Source organism: Biomphalaria glabrata, chromosome 4 (assembly GCF_947242115.1).
Source record: "Biomphalaria glabrata chromosome 4, xgBioGlab47.1, whole genome shotgun sequence".
In the NCBI taxonomy this organism is placed as follows: Eukaryota; Metazoa; Mollusca; class Gastropoda; family Planorbidae; genus Biomphalaria; species Biomphalaria glabrata.
The window spans coordinates 14183379-14203456 of NC_074714.1; the positions used below are offsets into that span (position 1 = coordinate 14183379).

The 20078-nt window shown below is 36.4% G+C and overlaps 1 protein-coding gene across 5 annotated transcripts in view; it reads left to right on the top strand.

Annotated features, from left to right (window-relative positions):
- LOC106053155 (neuroglian-like) overlaps positions 1 to 20078 on the top strand; it is a 104164-nt gene that overhangs the window by 78027 nt on the left and 6059 nt on the right. For 4 of the 5 annotated variants that reach the window (XM_056025306.1, XM_013208652.2, XM_056025307.1 and 1 more), the window contains 7 exons: positions 593 to 715; positions 4200 to 4382; positions 5217 to 5342; positions 5667 to 5840; positions 7609 to 7686; positions 18890 to 19015; positions 19503 to 19575. In XM_056025306.1, the coding sequence (XP_055881281.1) occupies positions 593 to 715; positions 4200 to 4382; positions 5217 to 5342; positions 5667 to 5840; positions 7609 to 7686; positions 18890 to 19015; positions 19503 to 19575 (883 nt within the window). The remainder of the gene's footprint in view (positions 1 to 592; positions 716 to 4199; positions 4383 to 5216; positions 5343 to 5666; positions 5841 to 7608; positions 7687 to 18889; positions 19016 to 19502; positions 19576 to 20078) is intronic. The other variant, XM_013208668.2, reaches the window with a different exon arrangement.

Consider the following 20078-nt stretch of genomic DNA (forward strand, 5'->3'; position numbering starts at 1 on the left):
TTACAACAAATATTATTTTACCAAATGTATTATGTATTAATTATTTAATAAGCTTTTTCAAAAATATATAAAGCTAGTATAGAGATTTTATTTTAAGACAAAGAGTATTCTTTGAAGCAAGAAGGTGACAAGCTATACTTATTCAGTTAATGTTATATGCAACAGCTCTCAGTTTTGTTTGTTTTCCTGAGTTATTTCTGACACAAGAATCTTGCATTATTTTTCTTATTGATTTATAAGTGTTAGATTGGGGGGTGCATAAGCGGTTGACCTCCAAACCTTGGATACTGGGTTCGAATCTCAGTGAAGGCTGGGATATTGAATTTCTGGATTTTTAGGGTGCCCCTGAGACCTACCAACTTTAATGGGTTTAGTTTTTAGTTTTTGACTTTAGTTGGGGAAAGTAAAGATGGCTAGTCATTGTGCTGACCACATGACACCCTTCTCTTTAACCATAGGACAAAGAAACAGATAACCATAACATCATCTGCCCTCTAGATCTCAAGGTCTGAAAGGAGAACTTTATTTTACTTTAGTGTTAGTTAAATGTTAGCTTTGTAAGATTTTGACAATTTTTTCCTACTTCTACTAGTTCCTGGACCTGTCAGTTTTTTGGTAGCTTTGGTCAGAGGCTCACACCACTTCTTGTTACAATGGGGTCGACCCACAGAAGAGAATGGACAAATTACTGGATATCAGCTGTCCTACACAAAAAGTAAGCATTGACCTGTTAATTCGAACAAAAATCTTTTCAGTTATTTGAATGTTGTCAACATTTTTCTCTGTAGTCTTGCAAATTTTTGATATATATTTATTTGTTTGAGTTTGTTACCTAATAGTGTATGTGATTTCTTTGGTTTGAATACTTATTTTCTGTTTCAGGATAATGGTAACATGTTTAATCTGATTGGTAGGAAACTAAAAAAAAAGTGCTTGTATTTCTGGATTTTTTTCTGAAAGAAAAAGAGACAAGAAAAGTTATTGATTGAAATAGACACTGACAAATTTAAATATTTCTTTAGCTACATTTCTAAAGTAAGGCTACAAAAAAATAATAAAAATTGAAATCACAGACACTCACACATATTTCAAATTGACCTTTACAAAAAATATATAACTACCCTTTTTAATTTTGCAGTTCATAAATTATACTAAAAAATACTGTTTTGTAATATACTTTTCTTTTTTAGTCGTTTAAAATCATGTTTTTATTGTATTTCTTTTTTAGTTGATGCAGGTAGTTTTTTTTTTTGTTTTGTATTTTGTTTTAACTTTTTTATTTTTCTTAAATAAAACAATCAATCAACCCTCAAAGCTGTCTATTACAACTGTATTCTAGTTTTAGTAACTTTTTATATAATAGATCTTTTAGCTTTTCTCCTTTTTTTTCCAATACTTTCAAGTTCTCACTCTGTAGATCAAGGTAGTTACATTTCAATTTCTCTTCTTAATCAATAATATATGTAATATAGAGAATTTGTACCATCATATGCTACAAAAATATATAACACTATTAGTTATTTCTTACATTTGTTATGTAAATAACAGCTAATCTTTTCTTCTTTAATTTCATTATATTTGAATAACAATTGCTATTGGTAATATTATAAAGTCACTTTGGTACTCTGTAGATCTTTCAGCCAAGAAGCATTGAAAACTATGCAAACTTTCCTACATATATACTTTGCATAACTTTATTCTTTTGCTTTTGGGTAGGTGCTTTACTCTTCTCTTTACTTTTGGGAACATTTTGATGAAAAATGTAGCAGATATTTTTTTTTGTGCTAGATTTGATCCAAAATAGCTACTTTTGGTGTTTTAAATAAATTGAATTATAATAAATAAATCTACTTTATTCTCCGCCTTTCATTATCCCTGTTGAATGGGAATGACGAACAAGAAGTTTAATAATAACAAAGGGAACAGTTGAATGCCGTCAAGCTAAATCCATACATTCATAAAAATCTGCCACCTCCCTAAAGCCATCTGTTTACATCTGTTTATATTTCGCTATTCTTTCAAAAGTCCTAGTCTTGTTTTTACTAGTCATGTCATTGTCTCTAAGTCAAAACTTTCCCTATTTAGAGAAATAGAGAAACAAATAACTAATTCATAATTGTGCTATAACAATATGTAACATACAGCGCTAGCTACCTGTACACAAATTTAAAATATTGTGTGCTCTTCTTGCACACACCAAACAGGAGCTTCAAATTGCCCTCCATGAATTCACTGAGGCGGCTGCCTCATTTGATATGTCCATTAATCTAAAAAGAATGGAGGTTATGCTTCAGAATTCCCCAATTGGAACTAACCCAGCTCCATAAATAAATGTGAATTGCCACTTCCTTAATTTTGTTAACCACTTTATCTACCGGGGCTACACAGTGTCAAACAATGTGCCATTATCCAGAGACAACCATCTCCCTAATGTGAACAGCACTTTGGTCACTTCAAACTGAGAGTATGTCAGGATAGGTTTCTTTCCTAGCAACAAAAAACAATTTTTTTAAAGAAGTTCTAACAACACTTTTATATGGCTCTGAGACCTGGGTGCTCTATTGAAGGTATTTAAGGCTTCTTTGTTCCATAATGGGCATATACTGGCCAGACTACTTTATAGATAATTATGTTCTGCTTTTGATCAGTGTGGACACTAAAGAAGCACAAATTACCATACAACAGCTGCGCTGGGTCAGACACTTATCCAAAGGCGATGTACTTTGGCGAGCTTATAGGAGGATAGTGCCCACCAAAAGTACTTCAAATATCAACTCAGGCACCATTTCACCCTCACTGGCATAGAGGAAAGTAGCTGACAGCAGATGGCCTCTGAAAGAGACCGTTGGTGAGCTCTCACAAAGGCTGACAGACACACATTTGAGATCCTAAGAAAAGATCCTATTGAATACATGTGCAGAAGATAAAAAGAAAACTTAAATAGACCACTTGTGGACAACAGCTGTGCACAAGATCTGGAGAAATATGCAGGTGGCAACACTGCACTCGTCCTTAATCTTCAGATTAGAAGACATTGCCATTGTTATTGTAGCATCAACCTGCCTTCATTTCATTCTTTGTTATCTAATCTTGTCACTGTCTGTCTATTGCTGTTTCTTTTGCATCTTAGTTTACACCTGGATTTCTTCAAAGCTCTTATGTTTTGAGCCACAACTGAATTCAAGCATTAAATTAAAATTTGAGTTTTTTACCAATCTGGCCCTTGTTGTAGGCTAATTTTAAGATTCTAAATTTCTTTAAGAAACTTACATTGATAGAATTTAATATTTTTAAAAAGTTATGTTGCTTAAATTTTAGAAATTTTTGACTCAACTTATAACTTTCTTTACTTTTAAAACTGTTTTTCTCTACTTTTTGTGCTGAATATATATTCCAGTTAACTTTTCAACTAATCTATTATAGCAGTTCTATTAACTCAAACTCTTGTTTCCTGTGTAAAAATGTTAGCATTTAGGACTGCCCCCACTGCTATGATATATCATAGTGTCTAGGCATTGACCTGACTGTATGTCATGCTGAGGAGTTGACTATATCAAGACTTTGAACAAATTTTAATGTAACAATCTACATCTTGAAGTAAAATTGTTATCTATCACCTCTTTAAGTAACAATCTACACAAAATAAAATAGTTGATCCTTAGATGTCTTGGATAAACGTTTTACCATAATTTTATTTGATTGCAATAAATTGTTATGTACAATCAATAAATGATTTTTTGTATGTATATTAAGATTTTTAAAAAAATCATTATTATGTAACTTCATTGATGGTCACTTAGTTTATACTTGAACTCATTCCTTGTAATTTGTTAGGTAAAACAATATTTGTATCATTAGACTTGTAGAGACTTTTACAGTATAGTATAAGTTTTAATTTACAATTATCTATTGTTTTATAAGTTAAATTTTCAGTTTAAAATTTTCTAACAAAAAATTACTTTTTTAAAAATATTTAAATTATGTATGCTATGGTAATGCAGCAATTAAGAACTCTGCCTAAAAAATAAAACTGTAATGTAAACTTCTAATCAATTATTTGAACATAATTACTTTAGTTTGTGAAAATAAATATGATTATGATTTTACAAATGTCAGTGCAACTTATTAGTGTGTCATGTTTCTTCTCCCTATTGCTATCACAAAAAGTTTCTTCAAGCTATGTTTTGGTTCTATTTCAGTTGACAGACTTGACATGTCCGATAGATTTGTAGCTTTTGAAAATATTGGCCCAGAAGTAGAAAGATTAACCTTGAAAGGCTTATCTCCACATTCCCAGTACAGAATCTATCTCCAGGCTAAGACTGCCATGGGCTTGGGGAAGGAGTATTTCATTGATGTGTGGACGACCAGTAACACGACACGTGAGTCAATCTTTTTTTTTTCATGGGGGTTATCCTGAACATGGAAACAAATCTTTATTAGTTTTTACTGTACTTATCTAAGAAAATGACCATTTATTTGTAAAAACAAAATGTTTGTAGTTGCTCAATGAACTCTTTATGTTGTGTCTGTTCTATTTATGTGAATGTTTCTATTGTGTTGTCTTTATATGAGAAAAGAATCCTTGTAATCACAACAAATTTCCATAACGATCAATAAATCAGTCTTAGTCTTAAACATATGAAGCAGACATTGGCTATGGCTAAACATGTGAATGAATTATGAATGGTTGGTTATTTTTAAATTCTGCTACATTTTATTAGCTAAGTTTCAAAAAATAGGTACAGTAGCAATATTGAAAAATCATTACAACTGTCGGGTGGACTTCAGCCTTAACATTTAGCTACACTTATAAATCATTTGTTTCTTTACCAGTGGTTTCAAGTTTGTGGTATTTTAGTTGGATAATTTTTTGTACCTGTAAAGAAAAATCACTTTAATATGAATTCATTTTGACCAAAAAAACATTGTTAATTATTCTTAATATTGAGCATGTCATGAAGCCTTTGTTATACAGACTCGTTATCACCAAACTATAATGATTCTTTAATTTAAGGTTACTCCTAGTGCTAATAGGACATTAAAATGTGACATGTATTTCATTTATGTTATTGCTTGAGTGAATGAATCAGAAGATTGGAACAATAGAAAAAAAATAGTTTGTACCAATTGCTTAAATATCTCTTCATCTACTCAGTAGTTTTGGTTTGTCTTTGAAATCTTTCTTTTGCTACTATTTATTCTCTCTCTTGTAGGTCTGGTTATGCCAGTGGTTGTTGATGCCAGTCCTGGTGAGAATGAAGCCAATATTACCTGGCAGGTGACTGCTGAGAAAGGAAGCCGTCATGGGAAATACTATTACATGGAATATAAAAAGAAAAGTAACTATTGTATTTACATTGCATCGATTAGTTGAGCAAGCAGTTGGAGTCAAGTAACATCAGTATTCAAAGACATTATGTCTTTATATTTGAGACAACTTATGGAGCATTTGAGAATTAAATTCAAAATTAATCAGTGGTCATTTAAATCTTTTTCTGCTATTAAATATTATACCCCTCACTTTTTGAGTTCCTGGCATAAAATTTATTTTTTCTGAATTAAGAAAATATTTTATAACATATATTTAATTTTGACAATTTTTCTTTATTCATTAAGGTAATAGTTGACTTAAAATGCATTCTAAATGTGTCTTTTGCATCTAGCTGCTAAGGATTGGGTGCGCCACAAAGAACCTGTTGAAGGAGACCACTGGGGTATGTTGAAACACCTCGAGCCAGGGACTCAGTATATGGTGAGGATTGTTGCTGCTTCCACTGCAACTGATGATGGGGATTACTTAGCAAGTGACCCATTCCACTTTGTGACGGCAGGTGTAGGTAAGACAATAGATTAATATTTTTTTTACCAATAATTTTTCTTGTGTTGTAAAGCTATAATGTTTTACAAGTCTCTGAATGAAATATAATCTTGAGAATTTTTTGTTTACAAATAATAAATATTAAAACATTTTTTAATTTTAATTTTGCCTTTTTAGGTCTCACATGGAATCCAAGCTAATTTTTTGGGGGTGAAATAAGTAAATTTAATTTTTCAAGGTCACATGTCTATGATTATTTTGATATACTTTACATATTTCTTTTCACATGCAGAAAATAATTTTTAAGCCAAAGTTTTATTGAAATTCAAAAGTTAAAAATTAATTTATTACTTGTTGTTTAAAGTAATTTAAAGGACGCCATCTGAAATTGATTTTCACCACAGAATGCTCCAGTCAATCTGTGGACTTCAGAAACAGCAACGCTCAATGTCACACTTCCTTTATACTTGTCAAATGTACATGCCATTTTTTTTTCTACACCTGAAGATTTTTTTTACCATTGATTTTGGTTTACTATTCCATTAACCTTTTCTTAAAAAGATCATCCACATTTTTTTATTTTACACCATTTAATCATCCACATTTTTTTTTATTTGACATCATTTTGTCATCCACATTTTCTTATTGTATTTCATTAGTTACTCTCCTTTTCTTTTTGCATTCATTCAGTCATCTTCATGTACTTCATTTAGTCATCCCACATGACCAAACTGTGTTTCAAAGTTCTAGTTCATTATCACATGACATTTCATGAATTTCTCCTGCATTAGCACCTAGATCCTTGCATTGAACTTAGTCACCTGCCCACATTGCTCTTCAATTGGTCATCCCACATGACCACACTTTCTACTTGGTCAATTCATCACTAATTCTATGTGGCCCTTCATTAATCAATCACTTTTAAACACATTGCACTTTCCATTCAACCTAGTTCACACTGGGCCTCATTCAGTCAGCCTACGTTTTTACTTTTTATTTAGCATTTTGTATCTTTGTTGGGAGGTCATGGGGATAGCCCTGCTGACTCTTTTATCCCATTTGACCACATTGCTCCCTTTATTAATCTTTTCACATGACCACATTGGGCTTTCATTATTCATTACTCAATGTGACATTTGGCTTTTACTAGACATCCAACCAGACCACATTGGGCTTTCATTATTCATTACTCAATGTGACATTCGGCTCTTACTAGACATCCCACCAGACCACATTGTACTTCATTCAGTCATGCCACATTATAGCCCTGCCTTTCCCATAGCCCAGTGGTTCCCAAACTTTTTCCTTAACGGAACACTTCGCACATTCTGAGTAGTTAGAAGAACACTGCTTATTTTACAGAGAGATTAACTAACGTGGTGACCTACTAATTAATTATTCCAGTAGTTCACGGAACACTTATTCAGGGCTCGCTGAACACTAGGGTTCCACAGAACACAGTTAGGGAAACACTGCTATAGCCTGTGTGGAAGTCTTTGGGTTTGGAATGATTAACATTCAAACTGTCTGCTTTTATCTTCTGCCAGGGAAGTGGCTGCCTGGTTTGATTCATGATATCTTTCTTCTCATTTGTATACGCATTTGTTTGATATTAAATGTAGCACCAAAACTCTTCTTATTAATCTTTCTCTTCAACAGATAGAAGACAGTTCACTTTAGATACTTAGTTATTGAATTACTCTCTAGTAAACCTTTTCCATAACATCATATAGCTTCATACTATGCTGTCTCATGTCCCTTTGATGATCAGTTCTATTGTTTCCTAGGTTTCATGGCCATGGCCTTAACACTTTCAGCTAATGTAACTGCCAATAAAACACATAGAGAAGAGCCTACCTTAGCAGGTTAATAGGATTCATTGCATTGGATATTGAGACTACTAAATCGCTAACTTGAGTCGATGTCTGACATGCACTTAGTTATTGACTGTTGTTTTGGTTTCTGCATTCAGTCAACAAACTGCCAGTATAAGGATACTAACTGATTTATTCTGCTCAGTTCTCATCTTGTATTAGTAACTCACCTAGAGAAAAAAACAATGATTTAGTTGTCAGGTTTTTTTTGTTGTTGAATATTTTTTTTAAAATAATGTCAATGTTTTATTGTGCATGGTAGGATTTGAAAAGAATTTTGTCAGAATAGTTAACACTTTTTGTTTTAGAAAGCTTACATTAACTCCCTTTGTCTGTGTGTCTGGGACAAATCTTGTACATGTTTCTTCTCCCACTTCCCATTCTTGGATCATGTAGTTTTTGCACAGTGATTCATAGATGACGACCATACATGAATTTATAAAAAAGTAATCAATTAGTTAATCAATTAGTGGTAATTAATTAGTTTTGTTTTACATAGAAAAATGGAGTTAAAGGCTGCAGTATTTAGAGATATGGCAGTGATTTATGTATTTCTTTCTCTTAGATAATTTTTGTTTCTATTATATAATTGTATTATTTTAATATTAATATTTATTGTATGTCTAATGGAATATATATGCAAAAATGCATAAATACAAGTGTGACGACTACCCTAATTTTTAATGCACCACAAAACATTGAAGTAACAAACTCGACTAGCTTTCTTTTCTATGAATACAGCACTTTATTTCCTCTCTAGTTTCTACCTCATAACCTACACTAACAGGCCTAGCCGCTCTACTGACTTCTGCATTCCTGACCTCTCGCTACCCGCTAGGCTGACCCATTCAACCGCTGGACAGGTACAGAACAGGGGCGTAACTTAAGGGTGACACTCATGCTCCGCGACATACACACACACACACCAAGATCCTTTCACAACATTCCCCCCACCTTTCAGAAGCTGTTGGTACAACAGCACATCAAACTATCCTAAAACTAACATTTTAACTATCCTATGAAAGTGATTTATAAAATAGGAACAAATTTCAGATAAAGTATGAATCACACAATAAAGGAGAATAAGGATATAAGAAAAGATACGCATAAAAATTAAAGGACATAGAACATAAGGAAGCAATTCATGAAAGAGTAATAAGAAATAAATGTAATAATAAGAATTAGAATAATCATAATAACATCAATGAAATCAGCTCTTGACGACATTCGTGTTTTTCGTTCAGAGCGACTTCCATGTGAATATGTGCGGGTCGTCCATGAAAGTTAATGCACATTGAAAATCCCCGTCAATGTTGTTATACACAATGTACCTATGTAGTCTTGAAGTTCAAGTTGGAAGTCATAGAGTTTTCATTTGTTGCTGTCTGGGTTATCAGGAGATACTGTTCAACAATAGTTAAAATGAAATTTGTTGTTGTTAAAGTCATTGTTTATATGTAGAGTTGTGTGTAAGTTGACATGGAATGATATAACAAAATTAAGCAGTTACCTTTCCTCTTTATAAAAAAGTGAACTTTTATCTTATTTCTCCCACCCAGAGTTGAACATTCAGACACTTACCGTGGACATCATGAACTTAGTTAGTTACACTTAGACTTTGGAGGGTGGAGAAGAACACGAACTTACCGTCCAGGGACTGTTCTAGACATTCCGCGACAATGTGTCTGCAATAACGTTTCCCTTGCCAGGCACCGGTACCACTTGAAACGTAAAGCCCTGAAGACTCAGAGCCCAACGTGTCAGTTTTGCACTGGTCATCTTCTTAGTATTTAATGCTATAAGAGGTGCATGGTCAGTGTGCAGAACAAATGGTGCCCCTGCTAAGTATTTGGAAAACTTATTGATGGCCCACACAATTGCCAAACATTCCCTTTCTATTACTGCATACCTTTTTTCTGTTTCCGACAGTTTTCTGCTGGAATATAATACTGGATGTAAATCACCATGTACTTCCTGCATAAGGCAGGCTCCTAAGCCAACGGATGAGGCATCAGTAAAAAGGGTGAAAGGCTTTGATACATCAGGCAATTTCAGAATAGGTTCCATCTGAAAGGCCTGTCTCAAGTTCTGCAAGGCCTGCTCACATTCATCATTCCATGTGAGCTTCTTGGATGTCCTGAGCTCTGTGTCTGTGTTTCTCCCGTAAGTCTTTGTTCTCGTTAAAGAAGTGATAGGTTCCAACAAAGACGCGAAATTTGGGATAAACTTCCTATAATAGTTGCAAAGACCTATCAAAGCTCGCACTTCTTTAAGTGATGTAGGCGTCTTCAGCTCTAAAATTTTCTGCACCGTTCCATGGACAGGTTTTAATTGACCTTTACCAACGACGTGCCCTAAAAATTGGATTTCGCCCATTCCAACCTCTGTCTTACTGGGTCTGGCCGTCAAACCATGCTGTCTCAATAACAATAGCAGGGATTGTATGCCCTCTACATGCTCCTCCCAACTGTTGTGGAATAAGCAGATGTCATCCAAATAAGCTACAACATCTGTACGACCCTCAAGCACTCTTCGAACTAGTTTGTTGAAAGTGGACGGTGCATTGGAGAGGCCAAAGCTCATGTAGTTCCAATGGTAGAGTCCAAACGGCGTGATGAAGGCGGTGAGTGGCTTCGCTCTTTCTGTAAGGGGTATCTGATAATATCCCCGAGACAAATCTAACTTGCTGAAAATTCTTGCTTGTGCTAACTTAACAAACAAATCTTCTGGATTTGGCATGGGTTCACAATCTGGCACTGTTACTTTGTTGAGGTGACGGTAATCTACGCATAATCTTATCTCGTCCTTATTTTTTTTTCTTACAATAATAATTGGTGCTGAGTAGGGTGAGTCCGATCTCTCGATGATTCCTTCTTCCAGTAGCTCATGTATTTCCTTTAGCACTGCATCTCTGTGATGTAATGGGATGTCATATGGCCGCAACTTAATCGGTTTTGTCGACGTTAACTTTATGTCATGTCTAATTGTCGTTGTTCTTCCTGGTGTAGGAGTTAATATGTCTTTAAAAGACTCTAACACCTCCAGTATTTTCATTCTAACTCCATGTGGTGCAGCTCCTATTTTGACATCATGCCAGTCTTCTTTTTCTCTTGGGAGTAGCGGTAATTCTGGACCTACGTCATCTCCATCATTTTCTTCACAAAGAAATGCACACGCTATTTGAGCTATGCCACTTGTCAATGCCGATTCAGTGGTACCATTGTCGTTGGCCAGTTCTAATTCGCAAGGTCGTAGGTGAAAATCACTAAGAATATTTGAGTGAAAAATTTTTCTTTTCCCTCTAATTTCAACTTCATAATCCACACTGGATATCCTTTTCGTGACTGCAAAAGGCCCTTGCCATGCTAGTTGCAATTTATTTGTTTTTGAAGGGAGAAGAACCCTAACTTGTTGCCCGGCTTTAAAAGGTCTTAATTTTCGACCTCTGTTGACTCTTTGTCTAACTAGTTCCCCCCTTTCTTCTAGGGCCGCTCTCGCTGCCTGACATGCAGTGACGATTCTGCTTCGGAGATCTATCACTTTCTCGTACGTGGTGCGGCTGTCGGGGTCAATGTTCTGTTTGTACACCAAAGTTTTCAGAATGTCTATAGGGCCCCTAGGCTTTGCTCCATATACTAGCTCAAAGGGTGAAAATCCTGTGGAAGTTTGCGGTATTTCTCGATACGCAAACAAAACGCAAGGAAGAAGTAGATCCCAGTTTTCTGGTTTCTCGGACGACACCTTACTCAGTATACTTTTGATTGTTCCATTCAGTCTTTCACAGACCCCATTGCTCTGAGGGCAATATGGTGAGGTAAATACTTGATGAATTCCTAGTGTGCCAGTTATTTGCTTGGTTAGTTCTGCTACGAACTGGGGTCCTCTGTCTGAGAGAATGGTATCTGGGAGCCCCGTTCTAGCGAACAACATAATCAATGCCGACGTGATATCATCAGCAGTTGTGGACTTCAGAGGAATAGCTTCTGGCCACCTGGTAGCGAGATCAACTACTGTGAGAATGTATCGATGGCCCCTGGCTGACATTGGGTTCATTGGTCCCACTATATCAATGGCTATTTTCTCAAAGGGTTTCTCCGCTAGATCTGTTCGCTGTAATGGAGCCTGTCTTGGTGGTCGTTTGTCTTTAAGCATACAAACCTGACATGACCTAACATAATTTGTTACATCCTTAGTCATATTGGGCCAGTAGAAGGCTGTCTGGATTCTTTGTTTTGTCTTTAATATACCCAAATGGCCTGCGACTGACAAGTCATGGGCTTGATGCAAAATTTGGGGTCTATATTTTTGTGGCGCCACAAGCTGTATTAGCTCCCCCTTTGTATCTGTATATTTCCGTACCAACGTGTTGTTTTTGATCAGAAAGGAATGTTCCGTTGTTTTAGACTTCACCACGGATTTCTCTTTGGCAAATTTAAATATTTTCTCTAGTGACGGATCGGACCTCTGCCCTTCTTGAAACTCCTCTGGCGACCACATTTGACTCTCACTATGAGACTCCCGAATCACACTGCCATTTTCTTCTAGAGACATATCTGTTGCGTTCTCCATTATGCCGTGGTCACTAATCAAAGTTTTTGCTTCAGTCTCCTCTCTCTGTCTTTGTCTAGCTTGTTGTCTGGTCTCCATTAATAGGACTTCTTCTCTGCACCATTTGTTGATTTCACCTTTTCCCAAATGTGGCATTCGTGAATGTATGTTACCTATGATCAAATCATATGGGCCATCTTTAAAAACTACAGCCATCACCTCTCCTTTCACATACGGTGTATTTACAATCACTTTAGCCACCGGCCAGCTGTACCTTTGTCCTCCAAAGACCTCAACCTGCTTCCAGGTCCCTGTATATTGGTCTTTCTCGACAAATGTATCTCTGACTGCGATTAGTGTTGCTCCCGTATCCCTGATAGTCAAGGCTCTCTTCTCTCCTACAAGCGTAGTGAAACAAGTAACTTCCCCATCACCCTTGTTAAGCACTGCAACATAGGCTCTGTTATTGTAATCTGATCTGTACCCCGCTTGTTGATGCAGGCCTCCTCTTCCTCCCCTATTTCTCTGTCGACTATTGTTACAGTTTCTGGCTATATGTCCGTACGTGCCACATTCAAAACAGCGCCTTGATTCTATAGTGGACAGACTCCTAGGCCTCATGCCATCATTCTGTTGCCTAAGTGTGGGTCGAGAACGCTGCCCCACTTGTATATTCGATACATTTCTAGTGGCAAATACAATGTCAGGTTGCTCAGTCTGGCAAGTTACTCGTTTGTCCGGATGAGCAGCCATATACCTTTGACACAGTTCTGTCAAACTTTTGAGATCTCGGGGTTGTCTTTCTTGTATAAATCCAAATAATTGTCCGTCACACAAAGTTAGTACTCTGTCTATTAAGAGGAACTCTTTGAGCTTACTAAAAGTTTTGTCTAGACCGGTCGCGTCAAACCATTTATCGAATGTCGTTGTCAGATCATTAACAAAAACTTTAAAATCCTGTCCGTCTTTGGGTTTCGTAGCGTAGAATCTTCGTCTGTAACCGTCTTCTGTAAAGTCGTAGAATTCCAGTAAAGTCTTTTTTAATGTCTTATAATCTTTCATGCCTGATTCAGTCAGGGTCTGACATGCATCTAGCCCTTTACCCCCTATTAATGTCAGTAGTTGCGGTCCCCAAAGTTCCTGTCGGGTGTCTGTGGATATCGCTATGGTCTCAAATCTACGTATATAAGAATCTAGGTTATCTATTTGTTCGTCAAATTTGGGAATTTTTTCAAATAGTCGGCTACTACGTCCTAGCATGTCCGTCTTATTTCTTTCTTCTCCTGGCATGTCTGTATTACTTCCCTCTTTACTTACTGTTTTTTCACTAGTTCCTTGTTGGCCTTTTAGTTTTTCTAAATTCAGTTTATGCTCATTTTCCAATTTAATTTTTTCTAACTGCTGCTTCCTATCCGCCTCTGCTTCTCTTTCTTTTCTATCCGCCTCTGCTTCTCTTTCTTTTCTTTCCGCCTCTGCTTCTCTTTCTTTTCTATCCGCCTCTGCTTCTCTTTCTTTTCTTTCCGCCTCTGCTTGCTTATCTTTCCTATCTGCCTCACGTTTTGCTCGTTCACTTTCCTGGTCTAGGCAATTCTGCACCCACTGGTCAAGCTCTGTTCCCGATAACCCTCTTCTCTCTCCCAACGCATAATATCTTTCTACTTTCTCAACTTCACTAATAGTTTTCTCCATGTCAACACCGCCACACACCTCAAAGCTAAAATAAAAATGATTGAACTAGTAACCTGGCAATGGAAATACTTACCCACTACAAGGGCTACAGCAATACGTCCTTTACACTATTCTACAGCTAATTGGGAGTTAATTTTTTTTTGATGAAATAAGGAAAGATAAAATAGGTACTGTCAAACTTTCATCCATATAGACACAGGGCAAAAATAAACAGATTTTATGTTAGCGATCTAGAAGATTAGAGTAAACAGAATGTATGCACAACCCTGTCACATCTAATATATAAGTATTTATGATCAAAAGAGAGTCTTGCGCTTGATACGACAATGCGCCCTTTACCCTAGGACACTCTCTACTGACAATAAACACACACTAGAACAAGCTATACAATAAAACAATCAACATCTACACATCATACATTAAAACTATTAGCTGAATGTTCAACCCAATACTCAAAACCCCCAAATATTAACATTTAATTTTGACAACGAGGAAAGGTAAGCTACTTAGCTGCTGGATGTTTCAATGTTGCTGTCTCTCCTCCTTTGAACACACACACACACAGTTGTCAATGTGTCCGAGGAACTCACACTGGTCTAAATGGTTGCAGCTTGAATCTGTCTACGTTTCACCCACACGGAAATGGAAATATTGTCTTAGATGTCAGACACTGCTTTAGTTAAAGTGTCTTCTAGGTTGCATTGATGACGTCACTATGCAGTCCAATGTTAAACGATGTACGATGCACTACAATTGCAACTCTAAGAGGTAGACTAATGTAGACTAATGTAGACTAATGCTTTTCTCTGCTATATATCATTGAAACTATACAGAACTCCTGCCACAAGATAGGCCTATTTGTTAGTCAGATACGTATGGATATGAGATACAGTGTATTCAAAGTACCGGTATTTCACACGCAGGTATCAAGACTTGCTAGACTGTGTGTGACAACTAGCGGTGTAATAAAGCCAGATATTAATTCCTGGCGTGCCGAACAAGGCGACCGTTATACACTATAAATACCAACAGTGGACACTGTAGGGCTGGATCGAACTGCTGCTCCACCAAACATGTGACGACTACCCTAATTTTTAATGCACCACAAAACATTGAAGTAACAAACTCGACTAGCTTTCTTTTCTATGAATACAGCACTTTATTTCCTCTCTAGTTTCTACCTCATAACCTACACTAACAGGCCTAGCCGCTCTACTGACTTCTGCATTCCTGACCTCTCGCTACCCGCTAGGCTGACCCATTCAACCGCTGGACAGGTACAGAACAGGGGCGTAACTTAAGGGTGACACTCATGCTCCGCGACATACACACACACACACCAAGATCCTTTCACAACAACAAGCCTTAATAATGATTTTATGCTGAAAGCATGTTAGGAAATGACAATATTTTATTTGAATGATGTACTCTTGACATTACAATTGTCAAGTTTTCCAATGATGTCTAACAAGCTGTAGAGCATCCTAAGACTACTAGCCAACTATGTAGACTCTATGATGTCTAACAAGCTGTAGAGCATCCTAAGACTACTAGCCAACTATGTGGACTCTATGATGTCTAACAAGCTGTAGAGCATCCTAAGACTACTAGCCAACTATGTGGACTCTATGATGTCTAACAAGCTGTAGAGCATCCTAAGACTACTAGCCAACTATGTAGACTCTATGATGTCTAACAAGCTGTAGAGCATCCTAAGACTACTAGCCAACTATGTGGACTCTATGATGTCTAACAAGCTGTAGAGCATCCTAAGACTACTAGCCAACTATGTGGACTCTATGATGTCTAACAAGCTGTAGAGCATCCTAAGACTACTAGCCAACTATGTGGACTCTATGATGTCTAACAAGCTGTAGAGCATCCTAAGACTACTAGCCAACTATGTGGACTCTATGATGTCTAACAAGCTGTAGAGCATCCTAAGACTACTAGCCAACTATGTGGACTCTATGATGTCTAACAAGCTGTAGAGCATCCTAAGACTACTAGCCAACTATGTGGACTCTATGATGTCTAACAAGCTGTAGAGCATCCTAAGACTACTAGCCAACTATGTAGACTCTATGATGTCTAACAAGCTGTAGAGCATCCTAAGACTACTAGCCAACTATGTAGACTCTATGATGTCTAACAAGCCGTAGAGCATCCTAAGACTACTAGCCAACTATCTGGACTCTATGATGTCTAACAAGCTGTAGAGCATCTTAAGACTACTAGCCAACTATGTGGACTCTATGATGTCTAACAAGCTGTAGAGCATCCTAAGACTACTAGCCAACTATGTGGACTGTATGATGTCTAACAAGCTGTAGAGCATCCTAAGACTACTAGCCAACTATGTGGACTGTATGATGTCTAACAAGCTGTAGAGCATCCTAAGACTACTAGCCAACTATGTGGACTCTATGATGTCTAACAAGCTGTAGAGCATCCTAAGACTACTAGCCAATTATGTAGACTCTATGATGTCTAACAAGCTGTAGAGCATCCTAAGACTACTAGCCAACTATGTGGACTCTATGATGTCTAACAAGCTGTAGAGCATCCTAAGACTACTAGCCAACTATGTGGACTCTATGATGTCTAACAAGCTGTAGAGCATCCTAAGACTACTAGCCAACTATGTAGACTCTATGATGTCTAACAAGCTGTAGAGCATCCTAAGACTACTAGCCAACTATGTGGACTCTATGATGTCTAACAAGCTGTAGAGCATCCTAAGACTACTGGCCAACTATGTGGACTCTATGATGTCATTTAACTGATGTTTGACTGTTAAAGCTGGTGTTGAATGGGTTAGACATTATAGTGTTTCTTTGTAATTGTCCTTGGAGTTGAGTCAAAGACTCTTGGAACTCTAGGTCTATGAGAGCTCTCCTCCATCCGCCTGACCAACTGTTACACCTTGGAGGGTTCCAAGCAGATGTAATTTTGTTACATTATTATTACTGATTATCCCAAGATGCTCTGTGTTAGAGGAGAGGCTGAAGGCCAAGCACACCAAGAAAACTCCCCCATGTTCCTTCTATGTACCTGCCATAAAATGACCCCATAAGGAATGGTGGTGGATGGTTGTAATGGATCTCTTCCTCTCCTACCAGTGCAGTGGACTCTGACCTTAGGCACCTTCACAAGGGTATTGTTTTGCTTCCCTATTTGCCTAGTCATCTCATCAACTACCAAAGCCACTCTGATGTCACATTGAGGCTGAGAGGCATTGCCTAGGTATAGTTTTTTCTAGATGATTTAGTGACACTACAACTATGAATACATACATAAGGCTTGTCTTCGAGTCCGAAGATTAGTAAGGAGTGCAGTATTTCCCGTGGCTGCGCAGCCCCAGCTGTGACCTACATATTTTGCCACACCCAGGGCAAGCATAATCATTGTCTGCAGGTGGTCGATTTAGATTTTTTTTGCCGTCTGTGTTTGTCCCTGGCAGCGGATTTTCTTTTGGTCTCAAATGTGTACCTTCGTGAGTGACTTCCAGCTGTCTTGTTCTGAGACTGCATACAACCAGGTGCTTAGCTGGTCTTTGAAGCATTTCTGTGGGGCGCCTCTGTTACATCGACCACCTTTTAGCTCACCAAAAAAGACTGCCTTTGCATACGTTTGTCTCCCATACGGGATACGTGCCCTACACAGCTATGAATAATAAATAATTTAATAGCATAAACACAAATTCTTTCAATGCTGATACTATATAAATGAACTGAATGAATAAATCCACTTAAAAAACATTCAAATAAAGTGTGGATGTACAACTGACTGAAAACATTCTTGTCTCCCCATTTTTAATATCTTTCTATCTAATTTTAGATCTACCAAGAACCAGAATCTTGAGGAATAAAAAAAAAACAACATCTGTACCCTAAATTTTGCCCCCCTGGACTTATAAGAGCTATTTATAGCTCTGCTACAAGCTTTTGGTGGTTTCTAAAAAAACTAGTGTCACAAAACATTTCCCATTGTTATCATGGACAAGTGAAACATCTTATTAGATGACAATGAGATCTTATTAGGTGACCATGACATCTTATTAGGTGACAATGATATCTTATTAGGTGACAATGGCATCTTAATAGAGACAATGACATCTTATTAGGCAGATTTATGTATATTTGTCTTTACTTTGAAAATCAATGTGGAATTAGAGCGGGGTGAATGCATGGACATTCTTAAACCTCAGTTTTAACTGTCCTTTAAACCCAAGATGATCAGTTTGATACCTAAGCTCTTTATTAACCATCATGAACAGTTCATTATTGAGTATTACAGTGAAACTGAACATTCAAAGCATTTATATTTGTCCTATAGCTTGATGTGTTTATAAAACACATTTAAAAAATGGACATTTATAAAAATAGACACTATGACATGTACTCTTGTTGAAATGGTTTATGGCATGCATGAATGACATCTTTAACTGACAAATTGACTTTGCCTATTTGAGTTTGATCAATTAATCCTAAATGTTTGTTTCAATTGCAATAACCTCATATTCAACATTACTTACATAGACTAGAAACTATTAACCTTCCAAAGTAGTTCTCTTGGTGTTTGACGTAGTCTAGTTTGGTGTTTGGATTTTGACCTGCAACTTTTCATAGTGTTGAATCTACATTATATAAAAACATTCCATATAGTTTGTCCAAGATATATATTTATTATGAAACAAATAGTTCTGTCTGTGAAATGTAATTTTGAAAATTTTATGGTTTGATTTACAGAATTTACAATTTCGATGTGAAACAATCATTTTTGTTTTCATTAAAACGTTATTTGTTTTAAAACAATAGTTGTTTCTTTAAAGAGAGCATTTGATCCTTAGTAAAAATATAATCAGTCTTGACAATGGAGACTGTTAATTGCTGAATTAGAACTAGGGATTCTTGTAGATACAAAATGCTAACAGTGTCTGCCTTCTTGCTTCCAGGGGCAGCCAAGGCCAATTTCTTAACAGCTGCTTGGTTTATTGGTATGATGGTGGCCATTGCCATTCTGATTCTTATCCTCATTATTGTTTGCATCATCAAGAGAAACAGGGGAGACAATTACCCAGGTTAGTGTTTGCTAGATTTTGTTTGTGAACAACAAGTAATGGTTTGTAATATAAACTTGTTCCATTTTGTGAACGAAAAAAACAAACAAAAAACTTGACCGTTTTTGTTAACTGTGTCTGTATATGTGTGGGTTTTTTTTTTTTTTGTTTTGTTTTTTTTGTTCAAAAAGCAATCTTATTGTGTACTTTTTAAATCTATTAATGTGCAGTTTTTTTTTTAATTCCTTTTTTTTTTTTTTTTTTTTTTTTTTTTTTTAAAAATACTTTAGCTTCTATTGCTACTATTATTATATTTTCAAAGTCTTTTTTTTATGTATTGTCATATTTATTATCTCAAAATGAGAATGTGTTGGATTGAACTATTTTAGCCTAGTTTATTGACCACTTGAACTATATCTGTACTATTTAAATTGATCTATTCATTTAAACACTTATTTTATTTTGTACTAAGCTAAAAAAAATAATTTGTCTTATATTTTATTCTCAGTTCAAGAGAAAGAAAGACTGAGGGGCACGTACAATGATGATAACCCAGATCATTTCAATGGCTTTGGAAAGGGGTAAGTCTCTTACTGAAATGATGTATGCTGTTGAGTGGTAGAAACTACTTTGCTAACTATTAAGGAGACTCTAGTTCAAATCTAGGACAAGTTCCCCTTTCAGACCTTGCGATCTGTATGGCAGATGATGTTAAGGTCACTTTTTTCTTTGGCCTTTGGTTAATGAACAGGGTTTCATGTGGCCAGCACAACGACCAATCACCTTTCTTTCCCCAACTGAAGTCAGAGTTTGATGAACTCAGGAGTGCCCCAAAATCCGAAAATTCAAAATCCCATTCTTCACTCAAATTTGAAGCCTAGCATCCACAGGTCCTCAAAAGAGATTGGACTATTGCATACTGAGCCTGCTATAGTATGGAAGATGCATCTGGATCTGATGAAGCTGAGCTGGATTGCTCAAAGGACTAAGCAGTGTTCAAAATGCTTTTTCAGGCATCACTTAATCAGGGCTGTAGCAATATCCATACCAACATGGCTTTAGGAAATATAGATTGATCATGTGA